General features: G+C 42.2%; 1 protein-coding gene and 1 pseudogene across 8 annotated transcripts in view; one reads left to right on the top strand and one right to left on the bottom strand.

Annotated features, from left to right (window-relative positions):
• Window positions 1-27,126, bottom strand: part of rasal2 (RAS protein activator like 2) — a 307,207-nt gene that overhangs the window by 27,955 nt on the left and 252,126 nt on the right. For 7 of the 8 annotated variants that reach the window (XM_078407405.1, XM_078407406.1, XM_078407409.1 and 4 more), the window contains 5 exons: window positions 24,694-24,792; window positions 16,680-17,234; window positions 5,776-5,920; window positions 1,671-1,815; window positions 519-755 (listed from right to left, as the gene is read on the bottom strand). In XM_078407405.1, the coding sequence (XP_078263531.1) occupies window positions 519-755; window positions 1,671-1,815; window positions 5,776-5,920; window positions 16,680-17,234; window positions 24,694-24,792 (1,181 nt within the window). Of the gene's footprint in view, window positions 1-518; window positions 756-1,670; window positions 1,816-5,775; window positions 5,921-16,679; window positions 17,235-24,693; window positions 24,793-25,316; window positions 25,357-27,126 lie in introns of those variants that run through there. The other variant, XM_078407412.1, reaches the window with a different exon arrangement.
• Window positions 8,198-11,036, top strand: LOC144598173 (RNA-binding protein 8A pseudogene; annotated as a pseudogene).

A 27,126-nucleotide genomic window follows, 5' to 3' on the forward strand; every position in this document is an offset into this window, starting at 1 on the left:
CTTTCTGATACAGATTTAGTTACACTACCAGGCGGAAATGTAGATGTTGATTTAACATTCCAGCAAATAGTAAAGTGTCACCTCCACTCACACAGTCAGAAAATCAGAATGCTGAAAGCACTCATAAACTTAGTCGAAACTCTTTTTCATTTTGTCATTATAATTACCTTCTCCAAAATTCACTTTCAACCATCTGATCCTCTCAATTAAATTGGATATTAATTCAGGATATTAATCCTGGATATTAATTCAGACGTTAAAAATTACAAAATACAAATTAGGGCTGGCATTTATATCAAAACAAATAATCAACTTTGACCCACATAATACTCAAGCAACAATAGACGTGGACAACTGGAACTAAAATGGCACATATAACCATATAACAACTACAGCACGGAAACAGGCCCGTTCGGCCCTACCAGTCCACGCCGACCACTCTCTCTGACCTAGTCTCATCTACCTGCTCTCAGACCATAACCCTCCAATCCCCTCTCATGCAGCACTGCATAACATACTTGGTAAAATTGGCAAGGTTCTGGATGACTTTGGCGATGAGGGTGAGGGTGCGAGACGTGCGGTCATCAGGATACTCCTGCATCAGGCCAAAGAGGCTGGGGGACATAATTGCAGGGCAGAGGAATCGCAGGAAGAGAGAGGCACTGATCAGCCGCTCACTAGTTTCGTGCTTCCCACGGAGTAAACATTGCTGTTTCCACGAGGCAAAGACTTCTTTAAGTTCCCGCGGAAACACACTGAAATAGAAACAGAAAAAATTGAACGGGTGGCAGACTAGTTGGCATTTGGCCCACACATTCCCTCATCCATCATGGATGTAGCAGACATCTTCCAGAGTTCCACTCACTTACTATTTTAGTTCCAAGCAAATGTCTTATCCAGATCATTAATCTGTTTTCCTCCTTTAGTTACTTAAGGTTTTTTCTCATGTTAGATCAAAATTATAGTATTTATATTTCCTCATACTGAGCTTGAGATTATCTTCTGGTTACTTTCTTCACATTACATAATTCTCCATTGGAAAGGGAGCCTAGGAACTGGAGCCTCCATGAGAGTATCGGGAGTGTGGGAACCAAGGAGAAGTGGGGAATGCAGAAACAGGCGTTCCCACAAGTGAGAAAGAAGTCAGGGAATCCAGGCCCCTGTGTATGGAAAAGGGAGTGGGGGAACCAGGGAGTCTGTGAGCAGAAAAGGAAGTGCGACATACATCATCTATTGAGACAGATGCCTGATCCTTCACAGGTACCGACCTCCCCACCATCGAAAGTATTTAGAAGTAGCATTGCCTCAAAAAGGCAGCCAATATCATTCTAGATCCACACCACGCTCTCATTTCAAAGGTACAGGAACTTGAAAACCATGACCACCACGTTCAAGAATAGCTTTATCCCAATGACCCTCGGGCTCTTGAACACTACATAACATTACCCTCAGCAACTATGAATTTCTATAGACTATTTTTGTTTGCACTAAGAAGTTTAGAATTTATTGTACTGGTATTATGGTTATTAATTTATTGCATTTTTAAATATTATATATTATTGATATGTATTGCATTTATGGGCCTGTTAAGCTGCTGCGAGTAAAATTTTAATTGTTCCCTGCATGGTACATATGACAATTAAACACTCTTGACAAATGACTGTTCTTACCAGTAGGAGTTGATAATCTTGCAGAAGGCCAATTCACAGCACATCTTGAGATTACTCTGATGTTCTGGCAGTTCACTGGATGAACACTTACTCTGGTCCACCTCGCAATTTTCATCTGATTCATAAAGTGCCTTAATGAACTCACCTGAAGCAGAAAGCAAGCAGGTTGAATTGACAAATGAATGAGGATGGCACTAAGTTAGTCATATAATTTATCGGAAAAGTAGATTCTAAAATAACAGCGGCACCTCATTTGTTCAAAGGCGATCAAATTTTTTATCTGCATCATGGAACATAATGATAATTTGCAGCAACAAGAGCTTGTTTCATCCACCAGACAAGACCAGCAGCAAAATCAATACAGCTTTATGGAGGGAAATTGCTTCTGACATACGTCAGTTCTTCTGGAGGTGTAACACATAGGGTACTTTCGGAGGAAACTGTGAATGTCGTATTTAATGGGACAGTGGGTCAAGGCAGACAATGGGTTAAAATGGAGAGTGGACTAAGGCAGATCAGCCTAAGATGGAAGATGATCCTCAAGCCTAGTGATGGGCCTCACTGAAACTTGGTTGAAAATGAATTATACCAGTCCCAGCGACCAATTACAAATAAAGTGAACTTACAGTAAGTAACCCCATGCCAAGATACTGCAGAGCAAAAGAGATGTATGCTTTGTATCTGAAAGCATCTGCCCCAGGACATGTGTCCAAGTTGGCCAATTTGTTATAAAAGTGTTCTGAAAGCAAACCCTGAATTCCGTGTGAATTTTTTGTGTCGACAAATATGTTCCATTTTTTAAAGATATATAGATATGGAGAAGGTTCTTGCAGAAGATTAGACCTCAAGATGGTGAAATTGGGGAAAATCAAGAGCACGAATAGAAGTGATTTTTGGGGTATAATTAGTAGACTTTTTGATGAGAATCAGTTCTGAGCCTCTGCAATGTATTTATAACAATGACTTACATGAGGTTATTGAGAGCAACATAGTTCAATGTTCTGATGATATAAAGTTAGGTGGAAAGTAAGTTACAAAGAGGATGAAACGATTATGGTAAGTAATTGGGTAGGAAGGCATCTCTTGGAGTGAAGGATGGGAAATTTATTTACTGGGGTACAAACAATTGAAAAGCAGAATAATGTATACAATCTGAAATTTTAGTAAACGTTGATGCAGTCCTGATGCAGGGACTTGACCTGAAACATTAACTTTTATTCTGCCTCCACAGATGCTGTTTGGCGCGCTGATTTCCACCAGCAGTTAGTTTTTTAAATTTAGATTACAGCATCTACAGACTCATGTCTCCACTTAGTAAATGTTGAATGTCTAAAAACTTGGGGGTATAGGAATTCTTTGTATAGGAATACTCGAAATTGAACAAATTAAACATTTGGCAGAGCATTCAATTAGGAAAGTATTTTTCATTTTAAGCTTCACTGCAGAAAGGTGAGGGTTAAAAGTAATGAGGCATCGTATTTACATAGAGCGTGGGGAGTTTACACATGAAACCGTGCACAAATTGCTCTTCCTCACCAAGGAAGAATTTATTTGCACAGACCACAGCATCCAAACTAGTCGGTACAACAGCATACTTCCTGTGGTAGAACAAATTGATGTTGTTGGGGTTCTTGCCAGAGGAGTCGAGGAAAGAACTGTGTAGTCCTTCACAATTGAAAATCTAATTAACATACAGCATATTGTGCTCACATATCAAGAGCTGAAGGTGTGAATACTTGTTAATTTCCTTCTTATTTACCTTGCATTTCATCTTCACAAACAGCAGTGATTGCCATTTTTTTTCAAAATGTGGGAAAAAGCTGTTTTATTTAACAGCCTGTCTGTTCCCAATACAACGACCAGGAACAAAACCATGGTAGCAGGATTAGTTACAAAGAACACAAAGTGTTGGATTAACTCAATGGGTCAGGCAGCATCTCTGGAGGACATTGCTGCCATTTATCTTTCACCATTTCATGCAATGTTAATTGGAATGTATCTGGCTTATCTCACTGAACCGTTTGGAGAAGCCAGGAAATCCTTTCTATCTTAAACAATCTTGTTTTATTACCTAAAATTGAAAGTACCCAATTAGATAGCACTCCCTGTGATCAAACTTTCCAGCATAGCCTTCCATGCCGAACCTTATCAAAGTCCATGTAGACCATGTCAATGGCTCTGCACTCATCAAGCTTCTTGGCTACTTCTTCAAAAAACACAATTAAATTTGTGGGATATAATCTCCCATGCACAGACTATGAAAAAGGGTCTCAACCCAAAACGGGTCTGAAGACGGGCCTCGACCCGAAGTGTCACCTATTAATTTTTTCCAGAGATGTTGCCTAACTTGCTGAGTTACTCCATCTTTTTGTGTCTATCCTTGATCAATCCCGGAATTTCCAAATGCATTGCTATCTTATACTTCAAAATCCTCTCTAGTAACTTTCCTATCTCAGATTTTAGGCTAACTGGTCTAAAGTTGCCAGTTTTTCTTTGTAGCTCTTCTTAAATAGAGGCACAACATTAGCCACTCTCCAGTCTTCTGGCACTTCACCTGTGTCTAACAATGATTCATACATCTCAGTTAAGAATAGAAAATTCTAATTTTTAGGCAGAGGTTCATTTGCACCTCCTCCAACCTCATTTACTGTATCCGCTGTTCCAGGTGTCAACTTCTTTACATCGGCGAGACCAAGTGCAGGCTCGGCGATCATTTCGCTGAACACCTCAGCTCAGTCCACCTTAACCAACCTGATCTCCCGGTTACTCAGCACTTTAACACCCCCTCCCATACCCAATCTGATCTTTCTGTCCTGGGCCTCCTCCATTATCAGAGTGGGGCCCAGCGCAAATTGGAGGAACAGCACCTCATATTTCGCCTGGGTTGCTTACACCCCAGGAGTATGAACATTGACTTCTCTAACTTCAAATACCCCTTGCTTTCCCTCTGTCTCCATCCACTCCCCCTTCCCAGTTCTCCCACCAGTCTTACTGACTCCGACTACATTCTATCTCTGTCCCACCCACTTCCCTGACATCAGTCTGAAGAAGGGTCTCGACCCGAAACGTCTCCCATTCCTTCTCTCCAAAGATGCTGCCTGTCCTGCTGAGTTACTCCAGCATTTTGTGTCTACCTTCGATTTAAACCAGTATCTGCAGTTCTTTCCTACAGTTATATTGTTAATTGGCATAAAACACAGAATATGAATAAGGTACCACACTGTGCCCATCTTGTCTGCTGGATTCTAAAGCAGATTCTACATCCCTATTTTCTTTTTTTAATTCACTTATTCCTTTATTGAGATATTAATGCATATCAGTCTGAATCAATAGCAGTGGCTAAACATTCCTATGTTCAACAACTCTGCAAAAAATAAAACCTTCTCCTTTCTCCTTACTTCCTTGGTAATAATTTTACATTGATATTTCTTTGCCATTGATTCATGCAGGGAATGGATATTCACAATTTTTCTTATCAAAACAAAATCAGTTTTAAAACTTCTATTACATTTTCCTCTTACATTTTTAATGATCCTAGAAACTTAGCATTGGCTCATATCTCTCTTTATAATTGTGCTGCTTTGGAATGTAGGAACAGGCGTTTTGAGCCCATTCTGCTGTTCAGTGAGAATGTGTCTGATCTGTGGCCCAAGTCTACAACTTTACACTTTTAATAGATTTGTGTGCATCAGTTTTAGATTTGAAATTAATAAATGATCTGGAGACGATCATTGCTTCTGAGTCTGAAGACAATCAGTTCAACTGTAACTGCAAATTCCTATAAACTAATTTCTCATGACAAGATTTTGTGACTGTGAAAGAAGATTAAGAGCTTTCTTCCAAAAATACCCAAGAGATATCCCAGGTAAATGTCATCAAATTTTGTTGTGGAGGAGGGGCACAGGGTGTTTTGAACCACAATGCGTGTTATCCTCTCTCATCCCCTACAGAGGATAGAGGAACACAGTATCCTACCTTTGGGTACTTTCCTCTGTTCAAAGAGAGTAGAGTCAGCAGTTATGAGAAATCAATACTCTCCATCAGAAAGTGAACTGCAGCAGCAGCATCAATCAAATGAATTTATTCATCCATTATTGTATCTTACCTAAGGCATCGTGGAGATACTTCTGGCCAACAAGCTTCAAATACTCCTCTATGGCTTTTGTTGCTAAGGTATTTTCCCTGAAGAGGAGAACATCGTGTTCCCCACATCGATCCACCTCAGACATCACCAAGTCCGTAAGGAAATCCTGGACGGAGAAAGAATTAAAAGCCTCAATGGCGGGTAACAGCTGATGTTCTGAAGTGTGAGGAGAATAATGAAATCTTCATTGGCATGAGAACTCACACACAGCTTTAATCCAAAGTGATTACGAGCAATTTATGAAAGCATAGAGACTGGAAATGAGGCATATCTAGGCGAACAGAAATGCAGGGGAGTGAATCATTCCCCATTACCTACCATGCACAGAAGCTGGCACTGAGCCACACAAGAGAGAAGAAAGAAATTAACATACATTCAATATGGAAATCTGTTGTATGGCTGGCATATGTTCAGCTTAACTCTTTAAATGTTGTCACTGCGCAATGAAAAGCTGTTTTAAAACCGCTATTTCTAAGACGCTTGATTGTACACCAAGATTAAATATTGCTGCTGGAATCATGACATTCATGATAATGAGGAGCTTCCAATATCAAAACCCTCAAATGTGCATATTCAAACACATAAAAGTTTCAAACATTTAAGAGTTTAAAGATATAACACAGAAACAGGCCCTTCGGCCCACAGAGCCCATGGCGACCATCGATCACACATTCACACTAGTTCTATGTTATCCCACTTACTCATTCACTATGTATACACTAGGGACAATTCACAGAATCCAATAAACCTACAAACTCGCACATCTTTGGAGGAAACCAGAGCACCCAGAGGAAACCTACACGATTAACTCCACACAGACAGCAACAGAGGTCAGGATCAAACCTGGGTCTCTAGCATTGTGAGACAGAGGCTCCACCAGCTGCACCACCATTCTGCCCAGTGTTGTTTGCTAAGAAGAAATGAGATATCACCATTTCTAACACAGCTGAAGATAATACAGACTATGGTGAAGTTTGCAAATAAATTAATAAGGATTCGGTTTAAGTTTAGGAAAATTATTATCATGTGTACCGAGGCATACTATCCAAATAGATTTAAATTTCCAAATGTAAATTTCCCCGGTGTGGGACGAATAAAGGAATATATTATTATCAGATATACCATACGTAGTTACAATCAGTTTAAACTCAAGTACAATAGACAGAGTAAAGGGGGAAGATACAGAGTTGGCTGCTGGCTGCATTAGGAAGAAAAATTCAACTGGTCCCAATCAACATCAATCTACCTTCCCTTAAGCTATCCGGGGAAATTTGAATAGCATTTTATAACAGTTACCTGGAATGAGTTACTGAAGCTTATAATACAATGTAGTTAAATTAGCAACAAGAATTCAGTTATTAATCCGAAAATACTATGCTGTAAATTACACAATCAATCACACAAGACCCACATTTCGCAAGACCACTAATTTAACAAAAACCCCAAATGTTAACCAAGCAAAATAGATATTTGCAAGAGACAGAGTTGTGGCAAAACTAACAGCAACATGGTGTAGTGGGAATTGCCTTCCACGCTATTCAGTTGCCATAAAATGGGATTTTATGTTAGTCACAAAATCATGGCACGATACAGCATAGAAATAGGCCCTTTGGTTCAGTGTCCATGGTGACCATCAAGCACTCATATTGAACTAGTCCTACATTGACCCATTGTATTCTCCCCGATTTTCATCAACTCCCCCCAAATTATACAACTCATCTATATACAAGGGGCAATTTACAGTGGTCAATTAACCTATGGACCCACACACTTCTGGGATATGGGGGGGAAACCGAAGCACCAGATGGAAACCCATGTGGTGGCAAACAATGTGAAATTCCACACAGACTGCACCCAGGATCCAGATTGAACAGGGGTCACGAGAACTGCAAGGCAGCAGCTCTACCAGCTGCCCTACTGTGCTAATTATTAATTTCATCAACTGGTTGCTGTGGACCTTGCCCCAATTCACAAGCATTAAACCTAGGCAAGGATTCCAGAGGAATACATCCATTTGTCCCTGAATTGATAAACTTAACGACAAGATATGCATTCCTAATCTGAATATCAACACACTGTGGGGGAGGTGGAATACAGTGAGACACTGTCCAGAACATCAGAAAAATTTAAAGCTAATCCAATCAAAATGCAGGAATGATTTACTCATGTCAGGAATCATTGGAGTGGCTTCAGAGTATTTGACTCCCAGTTTCCCTTTAACTTGATCCCTGTGAGAGAATTGTGCTCACTAACAGCCCCAAACCGTTATGACTGATAATAGCTCCAGTCAATTGTCCTTTGTGAGAGTTTTTATTACTGCACTTTATTCATAGAACACAGCAGATTTGCAGTGCTGTTAAATAGAAAAGAGCCAAGGGAAAGGATGAAGAGACAGAGCATCAGGGTCAACACCACTGATGCAAGTCCACAGCAGAAAAGGGCACTGTGGCAGAGCATATGTAAGTGTGAGTAACACAAGTGGAACATCACCAGGGATCTTTTATCTTTTGAAAATAGAAAAATCACACATCAGGCAAACACCTGGTGAGAGAAACAAACTATTTTGGGTTGATGACTATCCGAATGGGATGAGTCATAGAGTCACACTGCACAGAAACAGCTCTTTGGCTCAACGTGTCCACAGCGGGCAAAGTGTCCCATCAAAGCCAGTCCAATCTGCTCATGTTTATACCATATCCCTCTAGATATTTCCTATCTATGTATCTTCTACAGTTCTACAGTTGTACCGGGCCCTGGTGAGACCGCACCTGGAGTACTGTGTGCAGTTTTGGTCTCCAAATTTGAGGAAGGATATTCTTGCTATGGAGGGCGTGCAGCGTAGGTTCACTAGGTTAATTCCCGGAATGGCGGGACTGTCGTATGTTGAAAGGCTGGAGCGATTGGGCTTGTATACACTGGAATTTAGAAGGATGAGGGGGGGATCTTATTGAAACATATAAGATAATTAGGGGATTGGACACATTAGAGGCAGATAACATGTTCCCAATGTTGGGGGAGTCCAGAACAAGGGGCCACAGTTTGAGAATAAGGGGTAGGCCATTTAGAACGGAGATGAGGAAGAACTTTTTCAGTCAGAGGGTGGTGAAGGTGTGGAATTCTCTGCCTCAGAAGGCAGTGGAGGCCAGTTCGTTGGATGCTTTCAAGAGAGCGCTGGATAGAGCTCTTAAGGATAGCGGAGTGAGGGGGTATGGGGAGAAGGCAGGAACGGGGTACTGATTGAGAGTGATCAGCCATGATCGCATTGAATGGCGGTGCTGGCTCGAAGGGCTGAATGGCCTACTCCTGCACCTATTGTCTATTGTCTATTGTCTATTGTCTGTGCAAACGACTTTTAAATATTGTTATTGTACTTTCTGCTGGCAGCTCATTCCATATACCTACCACCCTCTGAATGAAAATGTTATCCCTCAGGTTCCTATTAAATCTTTTCTCACTCATCTTAAACCTACACTCTCTAGTTCTTGATTCACCTACCCAAGGAAAAATACAATGCATTCACCTATCTATCCCCTCATGATTTTATACACTTCCATAAGATCACCCCTCAGTCTCCTATGCTCCAAGAAGTAAAGTCCTGACCCCCCCAATTTCTCCCTCTCGCTCAGCTCCTTGAGTTCTAGAAACTGGATATATTAGAGATAAACACCTTTTGATGCAAAACAATTCAACACATAATATTGCAAAACTTTGAACATGCGTGTGAAATTTTAACCACATGTAAAGTTATGCTACCTTATGTGGTAATTAAAATTTAATGAATTATAAACAATCGGACTTTTTAAAATGAAATCACAACATTCAACATTATTTGTCTTCCTATATTCTTCTTGCTCCCCAGAAGACTCCATGCTGAGGTTTGAAACAAATTTCTACTTGGGAAAACAAGTGTTACTTGGCTTTAAACATCTGCAAATTATTTTGTAGGCAAGAAAATTGAATCAAAAATAGCCAAACACAACATCCCAGCTAAACAGACAACAGATAATTTTATACCTCTCTCATTCACTGCAGACTTCAGAGACAAAAGCCAAACCTACGATTCTGCAGAACAATGCATTCACGGTAATGTTTGACTTGCTTTTATATGGTGTCATTCATTAGTTTAGTAGATTTGAAAAAGCTTTATAATCAAAAGAACATTTTCATTGAAGTGTGATCAAATTTGCAATGTAGGAAATTCAGGAGCAAATTTTAGCACAGCAAGACTCCACAAAGTCAACTTGAAAATAATCAGAAAAACAATTTTAATGATGTTGTGGGATAAATATTGGCTGGGAGGGGATAAAAATCCCCAGTTTTTTAAAACTATCATTGTATCTTCTACATCACCTGAGGCATAAGAAGGCAGGCGGCTTTGGTTTAACAGCTCATGTGAGAGACCTTCAACATAGGGTTGCCAACTTCCTCACTCCCAAATACGGGACAAGATGATGTCACCGCCCCGCGCCACATGTGACCTCATCCAGCCAGTGGCCACGTGCTCCTGCTCCATCAATGGTGGCCGCCCAGGCTGAGAGGCCGTTGCTACGCAACCTCCGTTAGGCGGCCCAAGGCCTACATTGTCCAGAGATAGACACAAAATGCTGGAGTAACTCAACGGGTCAGGCAGCATCTCGGGAGAGATGGAATGGGTGACGTTTCAGGTCGAGATCCATCCTCAGTCTGAAAAAGGGTCTCGACCCGAAACGTCACCCATCTTCTGCTGGACTCCATGAGGCGGGCGGCGAGGACTTCGCCATGGACGACGAGGGCGACAAAAGCATCCACAAACTGAAGGAGGTGAAGAAGAGGAAGGGGCGAGGATTTGGCTCCGAGGAAGGCGCTCGATCCAGGTTGCGAGAAGACTATGACTCCGTGGAGCAAGACGGCGACGAGCCAGGCCCTCAACGCTCGGTGGACGGGTGGATTCTGTTTGTGACCGGGTTCACGAGGAAGGCACCGGGAAGGACATCCACGGCAAGTTTGGCGAGTACGGTGAGATCAAGAACCTGCACCTCAACCTGGCCCGGCGCACCGGCTACCTCAAGGGCTACGCTCTGGTGGAGTACGAGACCTACAAGGAGGTACAGGCTGCCATGGAGGGTTTGGATGGGTCGGAGCTGGCCGGGCAGCCCATCAGCGTGGACTGGGGCTTCGTCAGGGGGCCCCCTAGAAGCAAGAAATGGAGTGACCGCAGGAGAAGCCGGAGCATGGACCGGTAGCGTCACTGAGCTGGGACGGAGTGTGGAGCGACCGGTGGGATGGAGCGGCCCGCACAGCGCCGGGACCGAGACGCCCGCAGTGTGCCGGGACCGAGACGCCCGCAGATCGCCGTGCCCAAACTGAGCCGTGTGTTACAGGGGCCGTTTAATCTCAGTCGGGACTGTCGTGGGGCTGGAAGGGTAAGGTTGGCTTGTGCAAAACAACACTCAGAAATAAAGTATTTTAGTTAAAGTATTTTTTTGAAAATCTTCAGTCTGAAGAAGGGTCTCGACCCGAAACGTCACCCATTCTTTCTCTCCCGAGATGTTGCCTGACCCGCTGAGTTACTCCAGCATTTTGTGTCTACCTTCGATTTTAACCAGCATCTGCAGTTTTTTTTCCTACAGTGTCACTAGACAATAGACGCAGAAGTAGGCCATTCAGCCCTTCGAGCCAGCACCGCCATTCCCTGTGATCATGGCTGATCATCCACAATCAGTACCTCGTTCCTGCCTTCTCCCCATATCCCTTGACTCCGCTATCTTTAAGAGTTCTATCTAACTCTCTCTTGAAAGCATCTAGAGAATTGGCCTCCACTGCCTTCGGAGGCAGAGAATTCCACAGATTCACAACTCTGAGTGAAAAAGTTTTTCCTCATCTCCGTTCTCAATGGCCTACCCCTTATTCTTAAACTGTGACCCCTGGTTCTGGACTCCCCCAACATTGGGAACATGTTTCATGCCTCGAGCGTGTCCAATCCCTTAATAATCTTATATGTTTCAATAAGATCCCCTCTCATCCTTCTAAATTCCAGTGTATATAAGCTCAGTCGCTCCAGTCTTTCAATATACGACAGTCCTGCCATCCCGGGAATTAACCTCGTGAACCTACGTTGCCCCCCCCGCAATAGCAAGAATGTGCTTCCTCAAATTTGGAGACCAAATCTGCACACAATACTCCAGATGTGGACTCACTAGGGCCCTGTTCAACTGCAGAAGGACCTCTTTGCTCCTATACTCAACTCCTCTTGTCATGAAGGCCAACATACCATTAGCTTTCTTCACTGCCTGCTGTACCTGCATGCTTACTTTCAGTGACTGATAAACAAGGACACCCTGATATCGTTGTACTTCCCCTTTTCCTAACTTGACACCATTCAGATAATAATCTACTTTCCTGTTCTTACCACCAAAGTGGATAACCTCACATTTATCCACATTAAACTGCATCTGCCCACTCACACAACCTGTCCAGGTCACCCTGCATCCTCATAGCATTCTCTTCACAGTTCACACTGCCACCCAGCTTTGTGTCATCTGCAAATTTGCTAATGTTATTTTTAATCCCTTCATCTAAGTCATTAATGTATATTGTAAATAGCTGCGGTCCCAGCACCGAACCTTGCAGTACCCCACTAGTCACTGCCTGCCATTCTGAAAGGGACCCGTTAATCCCTACTCTTTGTTTCCTGTCTGCCAACCAATTTTTTATCCATGTCAGTACCCTACCCCCAATACCATGTGCTTCATTTTGCCCACTAATCTCCTATGTGGGACCTTATCAAAGGCTTTCTGAAAGTCCAGGTACACTACATCCACTGGCTCTCCCTTGTCCATTTTCCTAGTTACATCCTCAAAAAATTCCAGGAGATTAGTCAAGCATAATTTCCCCTTCGTAAATCCATGCTGACTCGGAACGATCCTGTTACTGCTATCTAAATGTTCCGCCATTCTTTTATAATTGACTCCAGCATCGTCCCCAACTAACTGGTCTAAAATTTCCTGTGTTCTCTCTCTCTCCTTTCTTAAAAAGTGGGATAACATTAGCTATCCTCCAATCCACAGGAACTGATCCTGAATCTATAGAACATTGGAAAATGATCACCAAAGCGTCCACGATTTCTAGAGCCATTTCCTTAAGTACCCTGGGATGCAGACCATCAGGCCCTGGGGATTTATCGGCCTTTATTCCCATCAGTCTACCCAACACCATTTCCTGCCTAATGTGAATTTCCTTCAGTTCCTCTGTCACCCTAGGACCTCTGGCCACTAGTACATCTGGGAGATTGTTCGTATCTTCCTTAGTGATGACAGATCCAAAGTACCTGTTTAACTCATCTGCCATTTCCTTGTTCCCCATAATAAATTCACCTGCTTCTGTCTTCAAGGGATCCACATTTGTCTTAACTATTTTTTCCTCTTCACATACCTAAAGAAGATTTTACTATCCTCCTTTATATTCTTGGCTAGCTTACCTTCGTACCTCATCTTTTCTCCCCATATTGCCTTTTTAGTTATTTACTGTTGCTCTTTAAAAGTTTTCCAATCCTCTGGGTTCCCGCTCATCTTTCACATGTTATATTTCTTCTCTTTTATTTTTATACTGTCCTTGACTTCCCTTCTCAGCCACGGTTGCCTCTTACTCCCCTTAGAATCTTTCTTCCTCATTGGAATGAACTGATCCTGCACCTTATGTATTATTCCCAGAAATACAGCGTCCGGGCCTACAGCGCCCCCCCCCCCCCCCCCCCGGCCTAATATGGGACAAGGGCAGTTCCGTACGGGACAAACCAATTTAGCCCAAAATACAGGATGTCCCAGGCTAATACGGGACAGTTGGCAACCCTACTTCATCACCACATGCCAGGGTGTGGAGTCAGCCCTAGGTCTCAAGACTACATCAGACAGAATACGTATTAAGTCACCGAGCCACAGCTGCAGCTCAGATGGTTGTTCTTGTAGACTTGGTTACTAAACACTCAGATATACAGCCTTAGTTCACATAGTCTATCATTGCCTCCTGACAGTTAGCTGACCTGGGGCTAAGTTCGGAAACACACCTGCAACAAGGCTTCCATTGTAATTGCTCATTCCACATAATGACTAACACAGTAGCTGTGACCTTAATCTGCTAAAGGTTCTTTATCTTCTGAGCTTTAACAAGAATTTTCTCCTGCAGACAGAGTAGCAACAATTGTTAATGATTTGCTTGATTAATGATTGATGTTCCCCAAGTGGAGAGGGAGGCAGAAGAGATTTAAAACCCAGCAAGAAAGTATCAGAAATTTACAATGTAGAAACAAGGAACTGCAGATGTTGGTTTACAAAAAAAAGTCACAAATACTGGAGTAACACAGTGGGTCAAGCAGCAATCTGAGAATATGGATAAGTAATATTTCAAGTCCAAAATATTATCTATCCATGTTCTCCAGGGATGCTGCCTGACCCACTGAGTTACTCCAGCATTTAGTGTATTTTTTGATCAGAAATTGAATCTCAGCAATAAATATCACAAGATACAAATTAGACAATAGGCCATTCCAATAAAAAATATAAAAATAAACCAAATCCTGATAGTTTGAATTATTTGAATTGTGTACGATTCAAAAGACTGCCTGCAATGCAGACAAGACAACATTGCAGAGAACTGACACTGACTTTTTACTGATGACAAAAATGTGCAAAATTCAAAAGAGGGGAATACCAAATATCTTGGGAGCAGGAGTGCTGTTGAAAAACAGAGCTGCCAAGTTGGGCAGTCTGGCCCATTGCAGTAAAGGCCTAATATTGTAAAATCTGCAGATTCTGCACTATTGCAATATATGCTGGGCACCATCAATGGCCGTATTTGGTGTGTTGGTTAAGGATGGTGTTGATATAAAGGCTTCTGCTACAATGGATCCGATTCCCATTTTAAGCAAAATCTTTACTGGTTGAAGCTAATTCATCTTACGTGCAACAGCAGGGAATGTCAAAATTACTGTGTTCATCCTCATAAAAGATTGCTTTTTAAAGTTAAACCTTTACTCCGAACAAAATGAGATATATCCACATTGAACAATAGAATATTTTCTGCTTTAAGGGCTGATGAAGAATTAAACAATGTTGGTTGGAAATTTGTGCCCCAGTGATATGGTTCAACTCCAATCACAGAAGAGCAAACTTGTGACGGAATAATTTTCCCCATTTTCCATGCCTAAAAGTCATCAACGAACCTTAATAGTACCTGGCAGCTGAGCTTTTCAGGGTCATAGCCTGGCAGCTACTGGACATTTTGTTTTCACTGTGTAATGTCTCACAGCATTGGAGTGCTAATCCAGACAAAAGAACACCATCAACCGAGTCAGGGTGGCAACATGTTTAGGAAGAAAGTGATAATGCTGGTTTATACCAAAAATAGACAGAAAATACTGGAGTGGCTCATCGGGACAGGCAGCATGTCTGGCGAAAAGGAATAGGTGACGTTTCGGGTTGGAATTCTTTTTCAGACCTTTCAGGATTCCAACCCGAAAAGTCACCTATTCATTTTCTCCAGAGATGTTGCCTGACCCGCTGAGATATTCCAGCATTTTGTGTCTATCTTCAGGGTGCTAACTGATTGGTGAAATTTACACCATTGTGTGCATTGCTCAGGAAATCCAATAACATTATTTTAACATCCAAACTCAGAGGTTCAATTGTCAAGTTTCCAAACAGTTAAATAACCACCGAGAAACAATTACTTAACTGAACTTGAACCTGTTCTCAGCCCCTTTCTTTACTGCTTGCACATCCACAACTGTGCAGCCATGTACAAATCTAATTCAATTTATAAATTCCCAGATGCTGCCACCATTGTGGAACAGATATCAAATAATGATGAGATGGAGTACAGGAAGGAGATTGAGAACCTCGTGACCTAGTATCGAGACAACAACCTTTCTCTCAATGTCAGCAAGGCAAAGGAGATAGTGTTCAACTTCAGGAAGCAAAGCAGTACACATACCCTGGTTTCCATTAATGCACCGAAGTAATGATTGTTGAAACCTTCAAATTCCTCGGAGAAATTATGACCAACAACTTCTCCTGGATCACCCACATTGAAGCAATGGCCAAAAAAGCACACTAATGCCTCGACTTCCTGAGAAGGCTTAGGAAGTTTGGCATGTCCCCAACAACTCTCACCGACTTCTACAAATGCGCTGTAGAAAGCATTTTATCGGGACGCATCACAGCATGGTTTGTGAACAGCTCCATCCAAGACCACAAGAAATTGTGGAGAATTGTGGATGCAGCCCAGACCATCACACAAACCAACCTCCCTTCCATTGACTCCATTTACACCTCACGCTGCCTCAGCAAGGATGTGTCACCCTGTGGCCACTCCTTCTTCTTCCCTCTCCCGTCGGGCAAAAGAAAACGCACACCTCCAGATTCAGGGACAGTTTCTTTCCAGCTGTTATGAACTGAAGCATCTGACCACAACTAGAGAGCAGTCCTGAACTACTATCTACCTCATTGGAGACCATCAGACTATCTTTGATCAAACTTACTAGTTTCATCTTGCACGAAACGTTATTCACTTTTTTCCATTTATCTGTACACTGTGAATTGCTCGATTGTAATCATGTTTGACTGGTGACTAGTTAGCACGCAACAAAAGCTTTTCACTGTACCTTGGTACATGTGATAATTAACCTAAGTCAAACTTGAAACAAGATCCCTTAAAGGACCTAGCGCTTAAATTGAAGAAAATAAGCAGTCATACATTCCAAAACAAAGTAGAGAACTTGAGTATTCTAAAATGCTGATAAAACGTGCCAATATTTTAGCAAGATTTTTTACAATAGAAAAAACATGATACAGTCATCATGATTTGACAGCAGTAGTTATGTTTTTGCTTACCTTTGCACGGCCGGTACTTTGCAAGATGTGAACAAGAGCACAGGCCATCTCTTCTTTGTTCTTCACACTGATAACAGGCTCCAGAACAGAGCACAACATGGTGTAGTTATTGGTGACAAACTCTGCAAACTCCTTATACTGTTCCATGGGAAGAATGGCAATTGTCTGATAGCGGCATTTAATGCGGATACAAGGACTTCCTCCTTTGCCCTTGTTGGAATTTGGTGTGCTGACAGGGTACCATTTCTCTATGAACTGTCGTCCAGTGACACTGGTGATCGGAATATTGATCAGTCCCACATAATTATTCTTATCTTTCTTTTTCTTCTTGTCCATATCCTTGTAAATATGCACAGTGATGTTTCTGACCATTGGCAAAGTGTAAAATTCAAAGTGCTCACCCCAAAACAGATTATCTGCTTTCATTTTACTGGTAGTTCGTGCATAAAGTGTGTCATCCAGACACAATTCACAGAAGTACCTCTTTTTAGGGGCCAAGTCCTTTGCTTCAATAATCCACAGGCGGAGTACATTTTCTGCACGACGACAGTTGTCCTGCAAATAAAAGCAGTAGGTCCATCATTATTTCTTAGTCCATTCATTTTCTCATTTGTGCGACAGACCCACCAGGTTACCTGGGCCAAAGCCATGCCATATTTTGAATTTGATAATGATGATGATGATAGGTGGAATTGAAAAGCTTGGCATATGATCCCAGCCTGATTTACTATCCCCTCCAATTCCCTATGTTTTAAAATATGTGTAATAGACTGAGACTTGTTTGGCAGCTTTTACGAACAACAGAGCTAGAATAAGACACCAGCCCATGAGGCATCAGAAAGAAAGAATCCTACTTGCTGCAATCCAATTTCCACAGCAGGGTTGTTAAGTTTCACATAGAACAGTACAGCACAGGAACAGGCCCTTCAGCTCATAATGTCTGTGCCGAACAAGATGCCAGGTTAAACAAAACTCCCTTGCCTGCATGTGATCCATATCCCTCCATTCCCTGCATATCCGTATGCCTATCTAAAAGCATCTTAAATGCCAATATTGTATCTACTTGCAGCACAACTCCTGGCAGCGTGGTCCAGGCAGTTATCATTCTCTGTGTATGATTGTCCTGCACATCTCCTTTAACCATGCCCCCTCTGATTTTAAAGTAATGCTTTCTAGTCTTTGACATTTACAACCTGGGAAAAAGGCTCTCACCGTCTACACTAACGATGCCTCGCCAGAGAAAACAAGTTTGTCTATCTACTCTTTATAGCTGATATTCCCTAATCCAGGCTAAAACCTTTTCTGTACCCTCTCCAAAGCTTCCACGTCCTTCTGATCGCAAAGGCATGTAATACTCCAAATGCGGCTCAACCAAACTGTTACAGAAGCTGCAACATCACTTCCTGATTGTTATACCCAATACCTTGAATAATGAAGGCAAGCATACCTTAGGCTTTCTTTACTACCCTACATGTAGTCCTATTTTCACGGAACTAGGGACTTGGACTTAATGATGCTGTTGTTAGCCATCTTGCTATTAACTGTTACTTTCCCTGTACATTCAACCTTCCAAAGTGCAAATGTGTTTGCTTGAATTGAACATCATCTGCTGATTCTACCCCCATATCTGTAATCCTGCTGTATCCTTAAGAACCTTCCTCACTGCCCGCAACTCCACCAATTTTGGAATTATCTGTAAACTTACAAACCAACCCATTTACATTTTCATCCAAGTCATTTGCATACATCACAATCAAAAGTGGTCCCAGTACTGATCTCTGCACAGTACTATTGATCACAGATCTCCAGCCAGAATATCACCCTTCCACCACTATCCTCTGGAACCTATTCCTGAATCCAAACTACCAAGTCATCATGGATCCGTGCATCTTAATCTTTGGGATCAGCCTACCATGCAGTACTATCAAATACTTTATTAAAATCCATGTAGATAGATTCACTGCTCTTCCCTCACAAATCACCTTCATCACCTCCTTAAAACTCAATCACGTTAGTTAGACATAAGCTGCCGCAGACAAACCCATGCTGACTGCTGAATTATCCCATTCTCTTTCAAATGCGAGTAAATCCTATCCTGAAGAATCCTCTCCATTAGCATTCCTGGCACTGATGTGAGGCTCACCAGCCATAATTTCCTGCATTATATCTACTTCCAACCTTAAAAAATGGAGCAACATTGGCTACTCTCCAATGCTCCAGGACTTTGCCCTTTACAAAGATTTGCATCGACCTCTACAATTTCCTGTTGCCTCTCCCAATAACCTGGGATAGATCCCATTTTGCTCTGGAGATTTAATGTACCTTAATCCTTTTCAAGAGTCCCAACACCACCTCCTTCTTGATCTCTAAATGCCCTTGCATAATCGTCCATCTCACTGATCTCACTGACCTCCATGGTTTTCTCCTTGGTGAATTCTGATGCAAAGTACCCATTTAATATCTTGCCGACATCCTCTGACTCCAGGCATAAATTCCCTCCTTTATCTTTGAGGGGTTGAATTTCACCCGGTTACCATCTTCTTTTAGCATCAGGATTTTCTTTAAACTGACTTGTTAATAACATTACATGGTCTCTTCGAGTTCTTGTAATTCTTGATTATATTCCTCAAAAGCCGTGTCTGATTAAAATTCTTAAACCTTACAGATGTTTCCATTTTCTTTTTAACCAAATTTACCTGCTCTCTGGTCATCCAAAGTTCCCTTGCCTTGAAAAGGAGTCAATCTTGCCTGCGCTCCTCAGCAAGCCAGATAAATGTGATTGTCAATGTTACCAGTACCTTACATAGCTTGCATTATCAAATTAACTTGTCTTTCTTCAAATGCTGAATCTTGAGAGTGAGAATTGAAGATTTAAAGCATCGTTTATTAATGAGTGATTACAATGATCAAAATTCAATTCAAGTAAGGATCCAATTGAAATTCAGTATAAGTAATCATCGAGAGTCTCCTTAAAGATTAAAATTGTAATCTAATTAAAGGATAATGCTCACTGTTACTCTGAAGGGCCTGTCCCACTTAGGCGATTTTTTTGGCGACTGCCGGCGACTGTCAAAGTCGGAGCAGATCGTCGAACTTTTCTTTTACCCGAAGACAATGACCACAACAAGCCGAGTCAGGTCGAGATTACAGCGTCTTCTGAAACATCGCGAAAATTCACACGCTGTCAATGCTTCTCCGGCGTGTCCTGGTTTTCGCTGAAATCTCTGACAAGTCGGTAAGTACTTGAGAGTTTTGAACTATAACATCTTGTATGGGTTACTTAAAAACCAAGCTTCACTGTAACAAGGAATAAACTGGATTTACTTCCCGTTTACTAATAGCTGTATTCAAAAAAATTTTTTTTTTAAGTGGTTAAGTGGATTTTTGTGAAAAGTGTGTGGGCATTCTTTGAAAATGTAAGAGAGATGCATATCTGGTTTCTGGGTTGAATATCTGGGTTTGGAGCCCACTTTAAATGTAATGGCTGAGGCTAAAAACATCGCGAAAATTCCCACGCTTACCTGACCGTCAAACTGTCGCCTCCAATCTACCTGTCAAATGCCCTGACGGTAAATAAATTCGTTAAACACAAGCATTTTATGGTATTTTGAAACTTTACTTATTTTAATATTATGTGCTTCTAAATGTATTTAAAGAGAACCTATCAAACCTGGGGACAGCATGCGACAGCGACCACAATAAGCTCCGATACCTGGCGACAAGCTAGCTGTCGCCGAGAAATTTCAAACCGTTTAATTTCTCAGCGACGCGCCGAGATCCACTACGATGTTTGGAAGACTCCTCACGATCATGCCCGCGACACCCCGGCGAACTGTCAGCGACAGCCTAAACGCCGGCAGTCGCCTTAAAATTGCCTAAGTGGGACGGGCCCTTTACTGGTGAACAATAAGAATTTGTAAGGAAATGGAGTTTCAATAATTGTGAAATTGGAAGAGGGCTGGTGGTCGGGATCATTAGCATAACTTCATGAATGATTATTCCAGAAATAGTTTCCAGATTATTTCAAATGATTTTAGGATAGGATATTAAGGAAAGCATCTTTATAAACCATGGAATCAGAGCTACTATACTTTGTAGTTGACTGTGAAAGTAGCCTTCCACAAAGTGGTGAGGAAAACCTTTTCCCTCTACAGTTGCTGTGATACACCACCAGATGTAGAGTTCCAGCTGAAGTGAACTGAAACCCCATAATTTGAAGAAAATTAATTTAAGGGTGCGTGAATTGTGAGCTGCTTGCACACATTCCCCAGCATGTTAACCACAAGCCTTTGGGTGCTCCAGATAATTGATCCAAGAGATTCAAGGTTTCAAGGATGCCCAATTGAGAACAGAGCACATGAAAATGTATGACAGACAGAAAAAGAACACACTGCAATCAGAACTACTTATATGTTCTTGTTTGATATTATATTTCCAAACTACTTTTGAAACATTTAATTGACAGACAGGTACCACACACACACATACATACACAGACACACACAGAAGAAAGACATTATCAATCCCACAAAGCAATTGAACCAGCTTGAGCATCTCCCATTGATATTACTGACACAAATTCTTATCAGGTCAATGTTTGCACCAGGTGAACTTAAAAGCAGCTGCCTCATGCAGGGAAGACCATTTCTCCAAGTGGTAAACTGGATGAAAAATTGCACTGGGTGAATAATTCGCACATGTGGCCATGTGAGTGCCTTGTAGGCCAAGTAAATCTCATGGGACCCAATTCGGTTTGCTCACAAGACTGATAGTATGAACAAAGGCTGTGCATAGAGTGAAGTCACGTACACACAGGCAGGCACACTGTAATGTGCTGCAGTTCTGGAAAAGCCCCGCTCATGTGAAAGCAATGCTTGCTTTATGCAGTCCCACAACACCACACAAACTGTACATCATATTGATATTTATCTGAAGAACAGACCAGCATTTGACTTGCCGGCAAGCAGCAATGAAAACACCTGAAAGAACAGAATATGAGAGTGAACTGCACACAGAAATGACAGCAAGGAGTTAGCCACAGATGTGAACACCGTCAAAATTGGAGTGCACCCACCGTTTCCAGGTTTTACAGTCCATGGAGACAGAAGGCAGAGTCCTAACAGCATTACATAAGGCTGAGAAGTGAATAACTGTATTACTGTTAGGAGCAAAAAGCTACAGATTAAATCTGCAAGACTGATGTGATTATTCAGACCTAGTGAGCATACACTTTAATTACATTCTGCATCTTCTAATATCATGACGAATATATGCAGAACTTTATAAATATGCTTAATTGAAGTTATGAACAATGCAGTCCAAGAATAATGAGACTTCCAACCCCTTCTGTTAAAAAATATCAGCATAGCACTAACATATCCTAGAGAATAGTGAATTTGCCAAGATTTCCCAAATATATCATTGCCCACTGCATAATCCCTACCACATTTACATTAATACTGCAGGGACCATGGAGCAGCATCACTCGGAACAATGTTTTACAGTATCCTTATTGAAATCTGAATACGAAAACTAGATGAGATAAGCCTGATCACCTAACAGCATTAAACAGACCCAATGAATCAATGAGGTTTACGGGAGGTTTCATGTGATAATTCAAAGTGACTTACTGTTAGAGTCAGCATTACTTCACCACTTTGCTTGCACTGTATTGAGTCAATTGAAATATGCATCCAATTTGTCTGGACACTAATGTCATAAAATAGCAAATGTTGATATACATGCATCTAGAATATATCTATGTAATGTCTGTTTTACATTAGCGCTCAGCAATGAAATCCATATAAATCTTTACTAAAACTGTGGATGATATCAACTGAAAATAACCTTTCCTTAAACCTTTGAATGCAAAATATCCCCTAGTGTGGTAAGATCTGTAGAATATTGTATCATGGTAGGCCAAAAGGCATGATGGGATTTTTAGCTTAAAATGTGAGAAAGAACAGTTTTAATCAATTTTGCAAAGTCTAATACAAATAATAGCTGCAGATGATCAACACATTGGAAGACAAGAAAATAAACCTTTCCTTCCGCAACATTTGAGGAGATTTGGCTTGTCGCTGAATACTCCATCAAACGTCTATACGTGCATGGTGGAAAGCATATTTAATGGTTCAGTCTGAAGAAGGGTCGAAACGTCACCCATTCCTTCTCTCCTGTTCCTCCAATTTCCAGTGGGCCTCACTATGGCACTGGAGGAGGCCCATGACAGAAAGGTCAGACTGGGAATGGGAGGGGGAGTTGAAGTGCTCGGCCACCGGGAGATCAGCTTGGTCAATGCGGACCGAGCGCAGGTGTTGAGCGAAGCGATCGCCGAGCCTGCGCTTGGTTTCGCCGATGTAAATAAGTTGGCATCTAGAGCAGCGGATGCAATAGATGAGGTTGGAGGAGGTGCAGGTGAACCTTTGTCTCACCTGGAAAGACTGTTTGGGTCCTTGGATGGAGTTGAGGGGGGAGGTAAAGGGACAGGTGTTGCATCTCGTGCGGTTCCAGGGGAAAGTGCCCGGGGATGGGGCAAAACCAAGTGCAGGCTCGGCGATCGCTACGCTCAACAACTGCGCTCGGTCCGCATTGACCAAGCTGATCTCCCGGTGGCCGAGCATTTCAACTCCCCCTCCCATTCCTAGTCTGACCTTTCTGTCATGGGCCTCCTCCAGTGCCATAGTGAGGCTCACCGGAAATTGGAGGAACAGCACCTCATTTTTCGCCTTCTCCAACTTTAGATAGTTCCTCTGTCCCTCTCTTCCCCTCCTCCTTCCCAGATCTCCCTCTATCTTCCTGTCTCCACCTATATCCTTCCTTTGTCCCGCCCCCCTGACATCAGTCTGAAGAAGGGTCTCGACCCGAAATGTCACCCATTCCTTCTCTCCCGAGATGCTGCCTGACCTGCTGAGTTACTCCAGCATTTTGTGAATAAATACTTTAAGTTGATTCCTCATTAATGCAGAGTACTTTGAAAAATGTCAACATCATTTACATATAATAAAACCAAGTAAATGCATAACATAACAAAAAAGATGGTTATCAAGAATTATAGTGGGATCTTGATCAGCTTTGCAGGTGGACTGAGCAATGATAATTGGAGTTTAATCTAGATAAATTTGAGGTGTTGCATTTTGGAAAGTCAAAACAAGGCAGGTCCTTCACAGTAAACAGTAGGGAGATTATTATTTTTTGGCCTTGGGAGGGTTGTAGAACAAAGGATTTCAGAGGGCAAGTACATCATTCCCTGAAAGAGACATCACGGTTACATAAGGTGATGAAGGCTGCTTTTGATATACTGGCCTTCATTAGTCAGGAATTGAGTTTAACATTCCATCAGTCAATATGTTACAGTTATAAAAGACGTTGTTGGTGAGGCCACACATGGAGTACAGGGTTCAGTTTTGATCACCCTGCTGTAAGATGCCATTAAGCAGGAAAAAGTGCAGAAAAGACTTACGAGGATGTTGTCAGGACTTGAAGGGTTGAGTTATAGGGAAAGGTTGGGCACACGAGAGCTTTATTCCTTGGCATGCAGAAATCTGAGGGGTAACCTTATAGAGTTGTATAAAATCTGGAGAGGGATAGAGCAAATGCACAACCGTTTTCCCCAGAGTAGAAGCATTAAGAACCAGAGAACATAGGTTTACGGTGAAAAGGGAGAAATTTAATAGGAACCTGAGGGGCAACTTTTTCACACAGAGGGCAGGGGGTACATAAAACGAGCTGCCTGCGGATATAATCAAGGCAAGTTCAATGACAACATTTGAAAGTCATCTGAACAGATAAATGGATAGGAAAGATTCAGTGGACAAACAGGACATGCTTAGATGGGGCACCTTGGTCAGCACAGACAGGTTGGGCTGAGGTGCCCATTTCTGTGGTGTTCGACTCTATCACATACTTAGTTTTTATCAATTAGATTTGATAACCCAGATGTTGAGTTCCTTTACTTTAAAAGTAGAACTATTATAATACAGTTTCCATTTATATTCTTCTGAAATATAACTACCTTGTTTGGTTGCACTGTTCTCCGGAGGTTCTCCATCCACTTATCTCTCTCTGCCACAGATGAACAGCTGAAGCATTTACTACCTCCCGTGTATGAAACCTGCAAGACAAAATGTGTAGGGTTATGCCTGAACATGCTGCAAGTGCAAGACAAAAAAATGAGTAAGAGCTGTTTCCTTCTGTAAAAGGATGTAATAAGGGGTTTAAAGTAATACCAGTTCAGTAAAGTAATGAAACATTCTAATGTACCATTGGATCGTGAATCTTGAATTTCATGTTTTTACAGGAATGTTAGTGAGTCATGTGTTGTGAACTAAAGCAATCCTGTTTAATATAAATTGTACAAGAATCCAAAAGAAGATTGTAAGTATCAATTACATTTGCACTCTGCTGTAACCCAGTGTTAGGAAGGAAGGGTTTATCTGTCTGACAAAAAAGTGCACAGTAGCATAAGTCAAAGTAGCCAAAGGAATACAAATCAGAGTGACAGCATTTAATTCAATCCCTTGCCGAGCAAGGTCAGCATTCAGCTGTCTTTCCCAGAACGAGACACTCATTACTTGCAAAGGATTCTGTTTCTGAGAAAGTACAATTAAAACTACCATTGCAATAAGAGCTCCTCACCATGTATATTATCCCGTGTCAGGGAATATTTGAAATACCACAGAAAACACATGGCTGAGAGCTTGAATCTCATTTCAGGTAGGACAAAAGGGCAGCCTGCAGCATCTAGTGACACTTGTTATAACCTGAGGCAGCATTACAGCAGCAGCACAAAGGAAGTGGTCTCCGTGTCAATTGAGTCACAGTGGTGAGATCACACTCAGTGCCTGGGTCCAAATTCAAATGATGCCTGCTTTCATGTGTTAGCAACCTAGGTATTCACAGCACTACCAATAGTGAATGTTTAATGCAATAATTAGACGAACATTTTGCCGGCAGTTTTCCATTGCCATGCAGACCTCCCAACATTTGATTTTACAAATTCATAATTTTGATGTCCAAAATTCAGAATTTTACATCAAAATTTATAATATGGCGCGTAATGCTACTTTTCAGCAAAAATAAAGTATGCATGCAAAATGGGCATACGCATTACGCTACATTCATGTGTGAAAAACTACTATTATTTACCACAGTCTGTAGTTCTTGGACTACATGTACAATGTTAGGCCTATCATGAGTATATTCTGCTATTTATAGAAAGGTTATTAAGTTTAGAGGCACAGCGCAGAAACAGGCCCTTCGGCCCACCGAGTTCACGCCGCCCAACGATCCCCGCACATTAACACTATCCTACACCCACTAGGGACAATTTTTACATTTGCCCAGCCAATTAACCTACAAACCTGTACGTCTTTGGAGTGTGGGAGAAAACCGAAGATCTCGGAGAAAACCCACGCAGGTCACGGGGAGAACGTACAAACGCCGTACAGTACAGCGCCCATAGTCAGGATCGAACCTGAGTCTCCGGCGCTGCATTCGCTGTAAGGCAGCAACTCTACCGCTGGGCCACCATGCCGCCACAATACAGAAATACTTTTTACAACACAAAGAAAAAATTGTTTTGTTTTGTTTTTTCTATTTTGTTTTTTCCTCACACATCCCAATTCTCTTGGTATTGAATAAAAGAACAATGGTCATAAAATGTATGACTAAGTTATGAAGAAATGGTTTCATTTAAAACTGCACATACCTAATTTCATTGAAGACATACTTGCTCCAGTGGTCTTCAACAGCAAATCACAGTGGTCCATGTCCCCCACCCCCCATTCCCCACTCCAGCGGCGAGGCCAGGCCAGAGGCGAGGCAAGGCCAGCGGTGAGGCAAGGCCAGTGGCGAGTACAGGCCAGGCCAGGGGCAAGGCCAGGCCAGCGGGCAAGCCGAGCGGTGAGGCCAGGCCAGGCCATTGGCGAGGCCAGGCCAGTGGCGAGCAGCAAGGCCAGGCCAGGCCAGCGGCGAAGCCAGGCCAGCGGCGAAGCCAGGCCAGGCCAGCGACGAGCGGCAAGGCCAGGCCAGCGGCGAAACCAGGCCAGGGCAGCGGCAAGGCGAGGCCAATGGCGTGGCCAGGCCAGCAGCGAGTGACGAGGGAAGGCCAGGGGCGAGGCCAGGACAGGCCAGCGGCGAGCGGTATGGCCAGGGGCCAGGCGGGGCAAGGGGCAGGGTGAGCAGCTAGGCATGTGTTTTGCGGAAAAATGTGAGGCAAAATCAGAATGGTGGAAATGAAATAAGAAAGCGGAAACTTTCCGCCAAATCCGGAAGGGTTGGGAGGTCTGTGCCGTGATATTGGGAAAATATGGTACTTCTGAAGACAGTATTTCCTATTAAAAACAAGGGATTGAAGGAATTTATTTACTGGGGATTTTAATATCACATTTACGCTGGCCAATTAAATGGAACTAAAGACACTGTCCTTTTTAAAGACCAAAATTCT

The sequence above is a fragment of the Rhinoraja longicauda genome, chromosome 11, assembly GCF_053455715.1.
Source record: "Rhinoraja longicauda isolate Sanriku21f chromosome 11, sRhiLon1.1, whole genome shotgun sequence".
Taxonomy (NCBI): domain Eukaryota; kingdom Metazoa; phylum Chordata; class Chondrichthyes; order Rajiformes; family Arhynchobatidae; genus Rhinoraja; species Rhinoraja longicauda.